The sequence below is a fragment of the Chionomys nivalis genome, chromosome 3 (genome assembly GCF_950005125.1).
Source record: "Chionomys nivalis chromosome 3, mChiNiv1.1, whole genome shotgun sequence".
NCBI lineage: Eukaryota > Metazoa > Chordata > Mammalia > Rodentia > Cricetidae > Chionomys > Chionomys nivalis.
Window position 1 is genome coordinate 59,094,494 of NC_080088.1, and position 15,325 is coordinate 59,109,818.

The following is a 15,325-nucleotide window of genomic DNA, read 5'->3' on the forward strand; positions in this document are numbered from 1 at the left end:
GGACCCTGGTTTGCAGTATTCCCCCCACCCCACCCCCAATGCTCCTGGATGTCGCCAGCAGCCTTTCCCCATATAGCCTGGCCTACTTGTTTGTCTCACCCGGGGGCTGCTCTTATCATTTTGCCCTTCTTCCTGGGCTGTACTCTTCCTTGTCCCTTCTCTGGCTCCAGATCTTGGAAACTTCAGTTGCTTCACGGCTCATCCTCTAGTTTGGAGGACATGTGTTGTTCATGGGTGCCTTTTCACATGTCTGTTGGCTACAACCCCAGAAATCCTAGCCCACTGCCATCTTCTTCAATCCAAGAAAGAAGCTGCCTTCTACTGCTGGTCCATCTCCCGTGTTGGGCTGCGTTCCATCCTTGGAGGCGGAGCATCCCGTTTAAACTTTTCTTCCCACTTGCTGTGAAGTTGTTGGAGGTGACTGCATGGACCTTTTTCTCTTCCCTGGTCATTCACCCAGCTGGTCACCCTATCCTGCCAATCCTAAGGTTCCAGGTAGATGAGTGTTGTCTATCCTGACACTCCTCGTGATCACTGTCAAGTTCTAGGCCTGCAGGGAACCAACTGTCCTCATCAGTCCCATTCTGGAAACCCATTGTGCTGGGGTCTCCCTGGATTTCATGGCCCTTTCTAGGCCTCTTATCTCTTAAAGCCACCAAGGACTCACTTTGTGACATGCTCTCTGAGGGTTGGTATCTGGTATCTGTAGGCTGCCATGTTTATTAAGCTTTCCAAAGAGCAGTTAGGGCGTCTTGTTCTCCAAAGCTCTTAATCTTAAGTAGGGGTGATGACCTAGTAAGACTGGGCAAGGCAGATCCTACACAGAGACTTCTGTGTAGCCTCGTGTAAGGGAGGCCCGGTGCCAGCTCTAGCTTTTCCTTGTGTGATGGATTTTGGGCAAAGTCAGTTTGTTCAGGGTGTTTCCAGAGAAGCTTAATGCTACTGTGTCAGTAAACATTGGGCCATAGGCTTTAGTGGGTGGCTGGAAAGTGGTGTGTTTATTGTCAGGTGGTCCTTGGTTGCATGACCTAAGGGACTGTCTAGATTTATATAAAGGAAGCCAGGGTTTGTGGGAGATTCAGATTCCTACGGTTTCAACGATGGGCACTGTGTCCCCGAGGCTAGTAGCACTTCGGCTGCCTGGCAGGTGCCTGCCAGCCCAGGGTGGTTGATCTGGGGATGAGGATTCCTGACCAGGGCAGTTTCCTGACTGTTCTGAGGGTATCAAGTCACTGTTTCTCCAACACACTGTCTAGTTGTTTCCTCACTTGTGTGCTCTGAGCCGTGGACTTGGAGTGTTCAGGGCATAAGCCCCTGTGGAGCAGTGGGGTGACGCGCAGGAGTCAGCCGTGAGGACTGTTCCTGTGAGCTTTGAAGATGGTCTGTACAAATCACTGGGTCCTCAGGCATGGAACCTGACTTCCTGGGAAGTTTTACTCTGGGGAGAAGGAACCCCGATTCTGGTGGCAGATTCCATTGGTAATCGCTAGGGTATGGGCATGTTTCTCTTCCCTCTGTTGAGCTGGCCATGGGTGTTAGACGTTATGTTAGTGAATGCTCTTTAGGGTGTCTTATGATTTGTAAAGCATATTTGAGAAGTTACCCCATCTGTCAGAGCTGTGCCACCATTCATTATTACCCCCATGGCACAAGTGAGTTACAGAGCCTCTAAAAGGGTGAGTGCCGTTGCTGGGCACCTTAGCTTTTGGGGGGGAAAGCATAGGCACAGCTCAAGATATTGGGCTATGAAGAGGAGATGGCATGACTGGCATGGGACACATCAGAAATTTAGAATACTTGTTTGTATGTTCCTGGAAGATACTCAAACTCCTCTCCATGTGGTAAAAAATAGCATGTGGTCTCCAGTTGCCTCTGCGTCCATGGTTTTGCTCCATGACCTCCGTCCTTGTTGCTGGTTGCTTTGAAGCTTGTTGTTGTAGTCAGTGTTCTTTTGCTGTGAAGAGACACCATGACCACAGCAACTTGAATAAAGGAAAACATTTAATTGGGGCTGACTTACAGTTCATAGGTTTAGTCCATTGTCATGGCAGGAGGCATGGTGGCATGCAGGCAGGCATGGTGCTGGAGAGGTAGCTGAGCATTCTATACCCAATCAGCAAACAACAGGAAGAGAAAGAGACACTGCATCTGACTTGAACTTCTGACACCTCAAAGTTAGCCCCCAGTGACACACTTCCTCCAGCAAGACCATTCTACTCCAATAAGACCATATATCCTATTCCCTGTCAAGTAGTGTCATTCCCTAATGACCAAGCATGTAAATAGATAAGTCTATGGGGGCTGTCCCTATGCAAACCACCACACCTGCTGACAGGGGCCTGGGCCCACTACTCACTATCAGCATGGAAACTCCTTTTGCCTCTCTCTGGTGCTGGGACCTTAGTTTCCTAGGTTTTGTGACACTCATTCTTCATTTCTTTCTTTCTTTCTTTTTTTTTTTTTTTTTTTTGGAAGAGCATGAGTTCCCATGACTTTCTGAGAAAGAGTGTGTTGGTGGTACACTTCACACATCTGAGATATCTTCAGCTGGTGTGAATAACTCTTTCTAATTGGCAGGTCGTGTGGCTGGGTGCACAATGGTGCACTTCCGAGAACTCTGGAGGCAGTGCTCTCCCATCTATGCAGTGAGCAGTCACTTGCCTCTGGTCTGTCATGAGTGGAGCTGCTCACTATGTAGTTGGACTTCCTTGTCGAACTTTCTTTGGACTGCCAACTCCCATGGAGATTTATTATTAGTTATGACAGCTTGGCCGTTAGCTTAGGCTTGTTTCTAACTGGCTCTTATAGCTTAAATTAACCTGTTTCTATTCATCTATGTTCTGCCATGTGGCTCTTCACCTCTCCTCCATTCTGTATGTCCAACTCCCTATGCCTCTGGTATCTCCCTCTCCTCTTCCCAGAGTTCCTGTCTCTGCCTGGAAGTCCCTCCTATTCTCTCCTGACTAGTGATTGGACGTTCAGCTTTTTATTAAACCAATCACAGCAATCCATCTTCACACAGTGTACAAATATCCCACAACAAGCAGGCTTTTGCATCTGGTCTATCATGGGTGGGGCTGCTGTTTGTAGGTTCTCCTTTTGTCAGTGTTATTCAGGAAGTATTCAGTTCCTGTAAACAGGCCTGGGGATCTGTTTGGCAATTGCTCCTTTCTCCTATTTTCCGACTCTACTTTCAGTCCTGTCTTCATCTTTCCCACAGAGGCATCTGGCTCCTCAGGTTCCCAGGAGCTTGGGGATACTTGGTTTGTTCTATTGGAGAGGTCTCTGTTTGGTCGAGTGAGAAAGCCTTCACCTCGTGCCCATTCTTTCCATCCTGAATGTGAGAGAGCATGCTTCCCTGGGTTTTCTAGGAGGGATGGAGTGTGCCCTTGTATGCAAACATTAGTCTCTCAAAGAGTTCTTGTTGATGGGTGACACTATATTGTGTATGTATATATTCCAGATACCCTCATCAGCATACATGGAGGGCAGGGTGAGGTGGGGGCCAAGTGGGATCTCTGGAGGTAAAGAGGCAGGTGTGGTGCTCTGGGAGGGGCTGCTTGGCTCCATCCTCCAGCAAGAACATGTGTTTGGGATGGATCATCTGTGGGCACTGTGAACGGGCCAGAAGCTGGACTCAAGCGCCTTGGTGGTTTGGTTTCTAGGTTGTCCTGCCAGCCTGGCTGTCCTCCACAAAGGTCTCTTCACTCATTGAGAGAATCTCCGACCCTAAGGACTTCAAGAAACTTCTCAGGACCCGCAATAATGTGCTGGTGCTTTACTCAAAATCTGGTGAGTGACTCTTCCAGACCTTGGGGATCACCTATCAGGGGGAGATGGGATGGGGAAGGAGAGGACCAGAGGGACATTAGTATTCTAACTTCCTTTGGAGGCTACCTTGGACACTGGGTTACTTTTGCATTCTGGGGGTCATTTCAGTTCCTTCTTCTGAGCTTCCTGGGAGAAGAAGGCTCTGGGACCCCTACCTAGCTCAGTAGAGGATCGTATGAGTACTGGATGAACACCTTGACTCCCCGCCAGCCACAGGTCCAGCCGTGCTAGGGCAGGCTTCATGGGAGCTGTTGCTAGCTGAACTGGTCCCAGGCCTGTGGACATTTACCTGCGCCAGTAGTCCTTGTCTTGCCTGACTCGGTGTTCAGCTGTGGGGTGAGATACAAAACTGACTTTGGAGTGGATGCCTAAGTTCAGGCCCAGAAACCTCTGTGGGCGGGAGCAGCCACCTGCCCCTCCTCTGACCTTGGGCTGGTAAGGGTACAATGGACAGTTTGCTTGGCTCTTGGCAGTGACTTTGGGGAAGGGCAAGTGACTGGCTGTCGATGTGGTTCCAGCAGAGTTAAGTGTTTTTGCTGCTCCTGAGGATGCCAAGTTTTCTGTGTCCTGGAGGAACAGCAGCCAGTGGCTAGGCCAGTTCTGGGCACAGATCCCCTTGGCAGCTCATCTTCTACACTCATTGGCACTCTGGGCTGATGGATGATTTGGCCGTGTGTCCCTCTTGAAGGCTGTGCCCTCTGAGCATTCACGACATATGGCTGCTCTTGCCACTTGCTGCTTCTGAAGGTCTGGATATACTTTCACCAAGTTTCCTGTTGGGAGCCCAATGTGTGAGCATGTTTTTTCTGTGAGTAGGGAAACTGAGGCCAAGTGAAACTTGTTTCTCGTGAGGTTTGGGCTTGAGGTAACCTCCTTGTAAACTCCTGGGTCTTCTCAGGGGCAGATGTTGTTATTGGGACCATTTATGAGACTGTTCATTTGCTCCTTTGCCACAAGGGAAGCAGTGTAGATTGTCAGATAATATCCCATTTACTTTTATTTGTATTTTTGGTTTTTCAAGACAGGGTTTCTCTGTGTAACAGCTCTGGCTGTCCTAGAACTCGCTTTGTGAACCAGGCTGGCCTCAAACTCACAGAGATCCAACTGCTCTGCCTCCTAAGTGCCGGGATCAAAGGTGTACGCCACCACTGCCCTGCTTGTATCCCATTTATAAATGAGGTCATCGAGATAAGAGGACATGACACTTGAGTCCAGCCATTCCTGGTGGTGGAACTGGTCCCCGGTGTCATCTCTGTACCTCAGATGGAGGATGGGATCAAGTGAGTTATCTCTGCAATGTTGGGGCTTTGGAGTCAGCACAGGTCTGAGACAGAAGGCCTCCAGAGTGGGAAGTTGGGGTCAGTGAGATCTACCATGGAGGCAGGAGCCAGCCATTGCTTTGCCCCTTACCTGGCTCCGCCTATGTTCAGTTCATCAGAATTACGGCCCCTAAGCTTCCTCAGTGTGCTGGGGGCAGGGCCTGGGCAATGACTTCACCTCCTGCATCTTGCCCGTGCTTACTGCTCCAGACTCTGGCCTCCAATGGGTTTTCTAAGCACTTAGAAACTGATTTCATTCCCTCTTCCTCCCATCCTTCTAAGCAGTTCTCCCCTCCCAATGGCGGGGTACTTCTTATTGTTCTTCCACTTCATCCATACTCTCTCTTCGCCCCAGTGGTGAGCGCAGAGGAACAATGGCTTCCCTGCTTCAGTGGTTTGCTGCCTCCTGCTTCCTTGGCTGGGGTTTCCTGGGAATGCCTCCTCTCAACGACTCCAAGCATGTTTCTTAAGCGATGCTTATTGTCCGCCTTGTGAAAGGCTTCAGCATGCTTTGTGTTCACAAACAGCTCCCATTTCCACCCTGGAAGAGCAGCTCCTCAGAGGCACATAATTCAGATATCATTTCTGCTTGGCCTTGGGTTTATCATGGGGTTCTAGGCAGGAGAAGGCAGCAGATTGCTCTTTGTCAGGCTCTGCCTAATGGGCTCTTTGAGAAACTTACGTTCATGGGGTCATAAGGAGGAGGGAACTAAGAGTCTGCCAGGTGCAGGCATCAAAACCAGCCGTAAGCACTGTGCAGCAGACCGTTAGAGACCGACAGAGTTGAAATCCAGAAGCTTGTCCACAGGACCCTGCTGTCCAACGGTATTACCTGGAAGCTCTGGCCACATACTCGAGAACTGATGCCCAGACTCCACCCTGCCCATGGTCCAGAGCCCTTGGACTCAAATGTTTCATCTTTCATTTTTTTCAGAGGCAGCAGCCGAAAGTCATCTCAAGCTACTGTCCACTGTGGCCCAGGCAGTGAAAGGACAGGGCACCATCTGCTGGGTGGACTGTGGGTATGTACTGGGGACCCAGGGCACAGTGGCTGGGCACTCTGGTGGCTGGGGTGCAAGGGAGATATGAGGGAGAGGTCCTTGAGGTAACATAGGGGTGTCTTATACCTTATGGGGGAAAGGTTTGGTTCCTCCTCCTTGTCTTCCCATTCCCTGGCCCTCCTTTTTTTCTCATTTTCCTGGTGCTTTCTCTTATGTCCTGTGTATTACTTATTTATCTTCTCAGGGCGGTAGGCAAAGGGCGTCTTCCCTACTGGAAGAGAGGAGCCTTGATTCCAGGCACAGGTGATTTTTTTTTCAGGGCCACTCACTTTGCTAGTGATGGGTCTGCAGACATGAGCCATGAGCTTTGCCCCTAGTCCAGACCCTTCTCACTCCTACAGCACAAACAGTGTCCTCAGCTGGCCACCGGCCTAGACTGCCTGGGCCTGAGTTTGTGGGCCCTACGCATGAGTGAGTCCTAAATGACAGATGGAAGTGGAATGTAGGTACACATTGATTTGTAAGCTGCAGAGGGGAGAGAGAATAGCACAGGAGAGTCATGTATTGAGGTGTGTGCGTGGATGCATGTGTCTAGCTTCATGCCTCTAGATTCATGCTGACACTGACTGAGCAGAAACGACTGCTCACTGGGTGGCTACTGAGGTCTTAACCACTGGTTAACTGTAGTTTACAGTTGGGTTGACAGTACTCCCGTCTTTCAGGTGCTTCTGTCACCTCCATTTTACCAATAGTACTCTATGTAACTGGGCAAATGACAGAATCTATCAGAGGAGACAGGACACTTTGGAATTTCCATATCTGAAGATGACAGCAGTTCTGCCAAGCTGCTGGAGCATCCTTAAGAGGGTCACAGGTGCCAGGAGTGAGCAGAAGGGCTTCGATGTAGCGGCTCTTCCCTCCAGCTTTACCCATCAGCTATTACTGAGCACTTACTCAGTGCTTTGAGGGCTCCCAGATAAATAGTCGTGCCTTCCAGGAGCTCAGTGTGTGAGGAAGGAGCAGACATCACGCCAGGGCAGATGCTGCCAAGTGAGGTGTGCTCTAAACAGGCTCCAGATCTAAGAGACAGTCCGTGTACATGGCCTGGAGAGGTCAAGAAAACTTTGTAGAGGCAGTGAAGTTCCAAGAAAAGGACGAAGACCTGAGATGGCCATGTACTGCTCGTGCCCTGGCTTTTCCTGCCTGAGCTCCCTGCGGCTTAGCTCCCAAGTACTGCCCGTGAGGATGAGCAAACTGCTTTCAGAGGGGCTACGGAACCTCCAGAGCAGGGTACCTGAGCTAGTGGGGCCTGGGTTCAATGGGTAAAGGGAGATTAGATTAGGGATTAGGACTAATTTACAGTCTTAGTGTCTGGGGCTAGCGCCAGTGGGAGAATCCTGGGACATTAATATGCTAGAATTAAACTCTAGGCGGAGGTAAGTTAGAGCTTTGAAGAGGCACCTTGTTCAAGAGGCAGGACTGGTCCGACAGTGCCTCTCGGTTTATCAGATTTATCCTTGTAAGAGGAAGTACAGTCTCAAACGTTAAAGAGCTTTAGTGGAATTTAGCCAAGTAGGTGGATTTGGGTCTGGGTTTAGGATCAGAGGCAAAATACTGCTGACTGATGGCTTCTGGTCCCTGTAAGCCACCCTGAGTGATAGATCTCAGGGACCACAAAGAGATCCCAAGAAATGAGCTAGCGTCTGCCCTCTCATTCCTCTTCCTAGTCTTCAGAACGTATCCTGTGAATCCTAAAGGCACTTAACCATGGGGACTCCATGGCATTCTAGAAATCAGCTTAGTCTCACATGCTACCTGTCTGTGTCCCTAGCTTGGGATGAGACCCTCACATTATTGACAGGAGTGTGTGGAGTAGTTTTCTGGTACTGTCTGCAGAGGAAGGAGGAAGTGGCCTGAAACCAGTGTTGCTTTTTTCACCTCCTGCTAGGAAGCAACAAATGGTCAGCTAGCCACCACACAGTAAGTTCTGCTAAGGTTCCATCTCAGTCTCCCCAGCTAGACTACTTCCTGCCATGCCATCAGTAAATGGCAGCCAGAATGGGGTTGCTGTGGTTTTGCTGGGGGTAACCAGCAGGGTCAGCAAGGACCAGGCCACTGAGCTTTTCCTCTTTAAAGGGAACGGGGAAAGAGAAGATGCTGCTACGGTGTTGGGTCATCTTTGTAGGTGTGTGGAGTGACCGACATAGTCTGGGACATAGGAGGACTCCAGGCTGGAGGACCGGGCACTCCAGTTCCTAGCCCCGTGACTGAGGGGAGCCATTTAACCTAACTCTGTTTCCTTATCTGCAAAACGTGAAAAGGCTGCATGTGCTGCCTTTTCCCAGTTTCTGTGATAAAGAAGAGATAAGTGAAAGTTCTAGAATCGAAACACGGTTTAAATGTGGGGTGTTACCATCATTTCTCACCTAGCTGGATGTGGGGGAAATGTACATTTGCTTGTTTGGTAAGGTTTCTTTTTTCTTTTTTAAATGACCATCCTTGCTTTACTTGCTCTCAAGATGTGTGAAGTGAGCTTGACATGGCGGCACCCACTTGTAATCCCAGTACTCAGCAGGCTGAGCTCGACGTGGTGGCACCCACCTGTAATCCCAGTACTCAGCAGGCTGAGGCAGGAGGAGTGTGTTGGAGGCCAGCCATGGCATGTAGTGGGTTTTGTACGGCTGCAGGGCAAGGGTTTTGAGTTTGTACTGTGGGACATTTGGCTTTCTGGACCGCAGTCTGACATGTGTGACCTGAGTAGCAGGACCTTCCAGATAACTCCCGTCCCTAAATGATCTGCTTCAGAGAATTCCCAAAGCTGCCAGCCTGCTGTGCTTGACTGTCTAGTGGGCATGTGTCTTCCAGTGCTAGAGTCTGGTTTGTGGGGCTTCCTCGCAGTCTGGGGTCCCCTCTCTCTTCTGACATGTTGCTTTCTCTTCCTTTGCAGTTTACTCCCAGAGAGGAGCCGAGTCTCTGCTACTGCAGTTCGTTGGTCTTCTTTTTGCCTTTATTCTTCCAAAGATGTCTCTAAGTTTTCTTTGGTTTTCTGTCTCTTTCCCTGTCTTTTCCATATGCACACTTGTTGATCCTCATGTGTCCATCTACTGACTTTTCCCCGAGTTCCTGGCTATCTCTTGAGCACATGGATTCTGTCTATGGAAGTTCCAGTTCTCCTTTCTCCCACTCTCTCCCAGCTCTGACCTCTACAGTTGCTTGGCAGACTGAGGGTGGCTATGCACTGGGCTACATGTGACGGCGTAGGTAGCTCCCTGGTGTGGCACTGGAATGGGCCTGTGTGGTACTGCCATCTAGGAGGTTGAACTGGAGCCAGCAACGGACACCAGGCCTGGTACACTAGTTCTGTGAGCAGAGCTCCCCTCAGCTGCTGGCTGCTTGCTTTCCCTGGAGTGCAAGGCCACTACTTAACCATATTCCCTTCCTTCCCTTTTCCCATCTGCTTGATTTCCCCGAAGCAGTAATGGCTCCCCAGATGCAAGATTAGGGGCCTGCCAGGACAGGTGTAATGTATTTTGAGGTCTTATGTTTTCTTCTAAGAATTAATTTGAATTTTGCATTTCCTCCTTCTTGCCTAAGCAAGGCAAATGTTACTTCCCATGGGAGAAAATAGACTCCCCTAAGAAGCATCTTGTTTGTTCTGTGGCTTTAGATATCTTCTGGCATATGGCATGCATTTGGGGAATAAGTTCCAACTGAGAAGCAAAGCCTTAGACCAGTGGTTCTCAACCTTCCTAATGCTGTGGCCCCTTTAATACAGCTCCTTATGCTGGGGTGACCCCAACTGTAAAATTATTTCCACTGCTACTTCATAACTATATTTTTCAACCGTTATGGATTATAATGTAAATATCTGATATGCGACCCCTGTGAAAGGGTCATTCAGCCCCTAGAGGGGTTATGACCTTCAGGTTGAGAACCGCTGCCTTAGATAGACGCTGGTCTGGACAGGTAGGTAGAGAAGGGGCCTTTTCTACCAGAGAGGGGAGGCCACAGGCCTCTTTCCAGGTTCTTACCGCAGTATCCAACACATACCTCGTCGCCTACTTCAGAGGTAGGCACCAAGGAGACTAGCCAACCGGGCATCGTTCTGCTAGCATCCCTTCAGGGGCTTAAGGCTTAACTTCTCCAGGGCTGCTCCCAGCTGTCTCCTCATCGTATCCTCCAGCCACACTCTGTCCTTGTTTGGCACCGAGCAGTCACTCTCATCCTGTCCTGTGTTTTACAGTTCAGGCTTCCCTGAAGGTCCTACCTGCTCGTGGTGGCGCCAGGTCTAGAACCTGTATGCCAGCTGACTGAGAAGCCGTCTCCTAGGACAGGCTCAGGCCACAGGTCTGGAAAGACCCAGCAGCTCCTCCTCTTAGCCTCCAGCACCTTCTCCGTCTCTCCTTTACTCTCACCCCACTCTCAGTCCGGATCTGACTCCTCAGAGTTTAAGCACCCCGTACCCCACAGCAGCCACCCTAGACTGGCAACCTCATCCCCACTTGTACCTGTCTCTTGGGGTGCAGGGTATGGGATGTGCAGAGGCCTCCAGGATCTTTCCCTTCTCATTCTTTGTAGTGAAGGTGGAGGGGCAAATAAAGTAGAGACGGGGTGGTGTGTAGTTCCTACCAGTCAGAGGAGAGCCTGGCTCTCTGGGACTTCTGGCAAAGCTCATTTCTCTGCCTTTTGTCTCCTTTTCCCCTAGAGTCTCAGTCACGAGCTGCAGGAGGGAGGGAGGCAGTGGATCAATTAATTGTTCTTAATCTCTCAACTCAGATCCTTTTAAGTGCTAAGGAGCATGGGTAATTTTCTTCCCTTCCTGAACTCTTACGACTTTGACTATCTGAGCTGCACAATTAGTACCCGCGCACGTGCATACTTAGACACTCTAAGAGACAGGATTGTTGGGAGAGAGGGCAGAGAGCTGAGGGGGCCCCCTCAGAATTTGTCACCTGGCAGGATTCCTGGTGCCCAGGAAGACAGAAGTTCTTCTTCTAGCAGCTCCAAGACTGCATCTTACATTCATCTCTCATTCTGCTAATTCACCTGTCCAGTCAAGTTATTGTTTGAATGCCACCGTGTGCCAGCTGCTCTGGTGACCCTAGGGAGCAGCTGTGAATGAAGGCATGGCCTTGCCTTTAGGAGGCAAGCTTTTCTGATGGGACAGAGCAGGCAGAGACAAGTGGAGAGAGATGGGGAGAAGGGAGGTTGGGAGAGATTTGATAGGAAGGGAGCCACATCTTGTTCCATCCCCGTGACAGAGTGTGTAGGAGGCAGGGGAGAGTTGAGGACCTTAGGCAGTGTCCTATAACCTGAGGAAGAGGGTTATATAGTCTGCAACAAGGAAGCCTGGGATAGAGATGGGCGAATTCCATCCCTGCAAGCTGGGCTAGGCCGCAGGACCATCCCAAGGAAGAGACTGGTTGTTCTGTGTTCTCGGTTCCGGGTTCCACCACCCACATTGCTTAGCATGACACTCTGATGCTGAAGGGGATCTGAGGCTTCATCTCTAGGACTCTCCCATGGCCTAGGTTTTGGCTGCCAGATTGGACGGGGCCTGGGGAGGTCACATGGCAGCCAAAGCTAAGTTCCTGCACCGATTGTTGATGATGGAAAAGTGATCAGAGGATTTGCTGAACAGAGCAGAACACGGCAGGGTGGGTGAAGAAAGTGTCGGGGTTGGTCGTAAACATCCTGAGCATGCCACCCTCTCCAGGTCCTTAACTCAGGACAGGGAAGGGGGCCTCGTTGGCTGCTGTTTGGCACACAAGCCTCGGCAGTTCAGAATTCAATAGATTCCCCAAAGGTAGGGGTATACCCAGACCCAGACAACTGCTGTCAAAAGAGCCTTGTATGTGGCTGCTCCAGGCTTTAGGGTGAGAGGGTTTAGGCTAGATGCTGTGTGTCGCCTCTGATGCCTTCTTTCAGCCTGTCCAGCTCACCTCTTTGTCCCAAACCCGGCTTCTCTCTCTTAACACTCTGTTTATCCTTTGCCATCTCCTGTTGCCCTGTGATGTCGCTGCTCCCTGCCCTTCCTCTGTGTGTTCCTCATATCATTCTTGAGACTCTGCTGTTTGCTGTTGTTGATTTTACTCTTTGGCTCTTTACTCTTTTGGGGTCCCGCCACCCAGCTCCCAAATAAATCACACACAGAGGCTTATTACTTATAAATGCCCGGCCTTAGCTTGGCTTGTTTATGGCCAGCTCTTCTTAAATTATCCCGGCTTCCTTTTGCCGCTGGGTTTTCCCTCTTCTTACTTCTGCAATCTTACTTTCACTCCTACTCTGACTGGCTGGGTGGCTGGCCCCCCATTTTTTTTTGACCCTAGATCTTCCTTTTCTCAGATTTTTCCTTCTGTTTATTCTCTCTGCCTGCCAGGTTCACTTATCCTTTCTCCGGCCTCTCTATTGGTTGTTTAGCTCTTTATTAGATCATCAGGTGTTTTAGGTAGACAAAGTAAACAAATGCAACATAGAAGAATGCAATACATCATTACATCGTTAAACAAACGTTCCACAGCATAAAAGAATGTAACACATCTTAAAATAATATCCCATAACAGTTCACAGTCCAGTGATTAGAAGAGGTAATGGCCACAATGGTCACCAAACATCTGGGACTATAGAGAGGGATGCTGGAGACCTGGGTGAGGAGGGGCACGGTGCCATCTGCATCCACCTGCACCCTCTTCATCCAGATGACTGATCTTCCTTCCTCCCTTCTTCCTTCCTTCCTTCCTTCCTTCCTTCCTTCCTTCCTTCCTTCCTTCCTTCCTTCCTTCCGTCCTTCCTTCCTTCCTTCCTTCCTTCCTTCCTTCCTTCCTTCCTTTTTTTCTTTTTCTTTTTTTTGGTTTTTCAAGACAGTGTTCCTCTGTGTAGCCCTGGCTGTTCTGGAACTCACTCTTTAGACCAGCCTGGCCTCAAACTCAAAGGTCCTGACTCTGCTTCCTGAGTGCTGGGATTAAAGCTGGTGCCACCACCACCCAGCCAGACATGTTCCCCCCACCTGTTTTTTTGTTTTGTTTTGTTTTGTTTTGTTTTGTTTTTTCGAGACAGGGCTTCTCTGTATAACAACCCTAACTGTCCTGGAACTAGCTCCTGTAGACCAGGTTGGCCTTGAACTCACAGAGATGGAGATCCATCTGCCTCTGCCTCCCGAGAGTGCTGTGATTAAAGGCGTGTACCACCACCGCCCGGCTGCAGACATGTTTTCTTAATCTGAAAATCTCTCCCTTACATTGGTGCCTGCAGTTTTGTTTGTCTGCTGATGGTATTGCTTGGAGAATTGAGCTGGGGGGCTGAGTCCATCTGCTCTGGAGCCCCAGCCCAGCTGTGTGACGCTGGCATCTGTTTGTGGAGTGAGGTGTGCAGACAGGTGGGGGAGGTAACTTCCCACAGGCGGCTGCCATACCTGTGTGACGCTGGTGTCTGTTTGTGGAGTGAGGTGTGCAGACAGGTAGGGGAGGAGGTAACTTCCCACAGGCGGCTGCCATACCTGTGTGACGCTGGTGTCTGTATGTGGAGTGAAGTGTGCAGACAGGCAGGGGAGGAGGTAACTTCCCACAGGCGGCTGCCATACCTGTGTGACGCTGGTGTCTGTATGTGGAGTGAGGTGTGCAGACAGGTGTGGGGGAGGTAACTTCCCACAGGCAGCTGCCATACCCGGCAGCACAGTTTCCCCGGAGACTGCTGCTGTGTGGCCAGGTATCCATGGAGTGGCTGTCTGATGGCCAGAATGTTCTCACTGCTCCCATTCAGACCTGGAGACATGGTCCTTATAGGACAGCCAGGATGCTGGGTCAATGGAACAGCAGGCTGCCTTTGGCTGGTTCCTGGGTCAGAGAGTACAGAGGGAACAGTGAGAGTAGGGGGTCTCTGGGGGACTGAGTCAGGGAGCTGAGGAAGAAGGATCTGTGCAGACCAGTACTCTCACTCAATAGTTCTCACAGCACAGTGGTTCTCAACCTGTGGGTCATGACCCCTTTGGTGTTGAACGATCCTTTCGCAGGGGCTGCATATCAGATATTTACAAATGATTCAAAATGGTAGCAAAATTACAATTATGAAGTAGCAATGAAAACAATCGTATGGTTGGGGTAGAGAGGGTCACCACAACATGAAGAAGTGTATTAAAGGGTCTCAGCATTAGGAAGCTATAAAACCACTGTCAACAGCACATAGCAGGTGCCCAGAAGTGGTGTTAGGGTGCATTTGTTCAAGTTCCCAAGAGTAGTTGCATAGGGGGTATGGACTAGGGCCTTTGTGTTTCTAATGAGTTCCTGGGTCATTTGCTGCTGTAAGCATCACACTTGGAGGTTTTATTGGCCCCCTCTGGAAGGATACCACAGTTAGATCAGGTCATACACGGGTGCTTTCTGAACAGTGATGGAGTACCCGACGGACAGGCCGTGCGTACCAGGAGGATTCCTAGTATAGTCGCAGACAAGGGAGAGAGAGGTTTCTCTAACCAAAGCATTGCTCTTCTTCCTGGCTTTTTAACAAACCCCAGCTCTTCTCCAACATGGCAGGGCATTTTCTTTTCCCAGACAGGTGGCCTGTAGCAGGTGGCACACGTTCAGAGCCTCAGAAGCAGATTCTTGCTGTGGCGCCACTTCTCCAGATTCTGAAGCAGAAGGCCAGGCTGTTTTAAACTTCCCCAGGTGACAGGCCATGTTGTAAGGCGTTCACTCCCCCGCCCCCCATAGTCGTGATCTCCTGGGCTCAAGCAATACTCCTGCTTCAGCTTTCTGAGCAACTGGGCCAATGGTCCCTGGCTTCAGGTTTATATTCATTACTCCCCACCCCCTCACTTTCCCAGTGCTTCACTTCCCTGACTGGACTCACCCCTGAGGTCTCTTCAGGCAGCACATCCTCTCCCTTCCTGCTTGTCCCTCCCCTGACCACCGCAGAGTACACACCCTGTCCGTTACTCTCCAGGTCCCCAGAGCCACCGTCTTCATCTGCACCTGAGAATTCTAGGTCACCAGCCTTGTTTCTCAGATCTCCAGCAGATTCTGCTGTCAACACTTATGTGACGACTCCAGGTAACAAATGGTGCCCGACATTTCTGTCTTTCAGTGACGCAGAGAGTAGAAAATTGTGCAAGAAGATGAAAGTTGACCTCAGCCCAAAGGACAAGAAGATTGAATTATTCCATTACCAGTAAGTGACCCT

At 50.1% G+C, this 15,325-nt stretch overlaps 1 protein-coding gene across 1 annotated transcript in view; it reads left to right on the forward strand.

Annotated features, from left to right (window-relative positions):
• Pdia5 (protein disulfide isomerase family A member 5) overlaps positions 1–15,325 on the forward strand; it is a 93,159-nt gene that overhangs the window by 19,041 nt on the left and 58,793 nt on the right. The window contains exons 2-4 of the mRNA XM_057765191.1: positions 3,666–3,792; positions 6,085–6,172; positions 15,230–15,313. Of these exons, the coding sequence (XP_057621174.1) occupies positions 3,666–3,792; positions 6,085–6,172; positions 15,230–15,313 (299 nt within the window). The remainder of the gene's footprint in view (positions 1–3,665; positions 3,793–6,084; positions 6,173–15,229; positions 15,314–15,325) is intronic.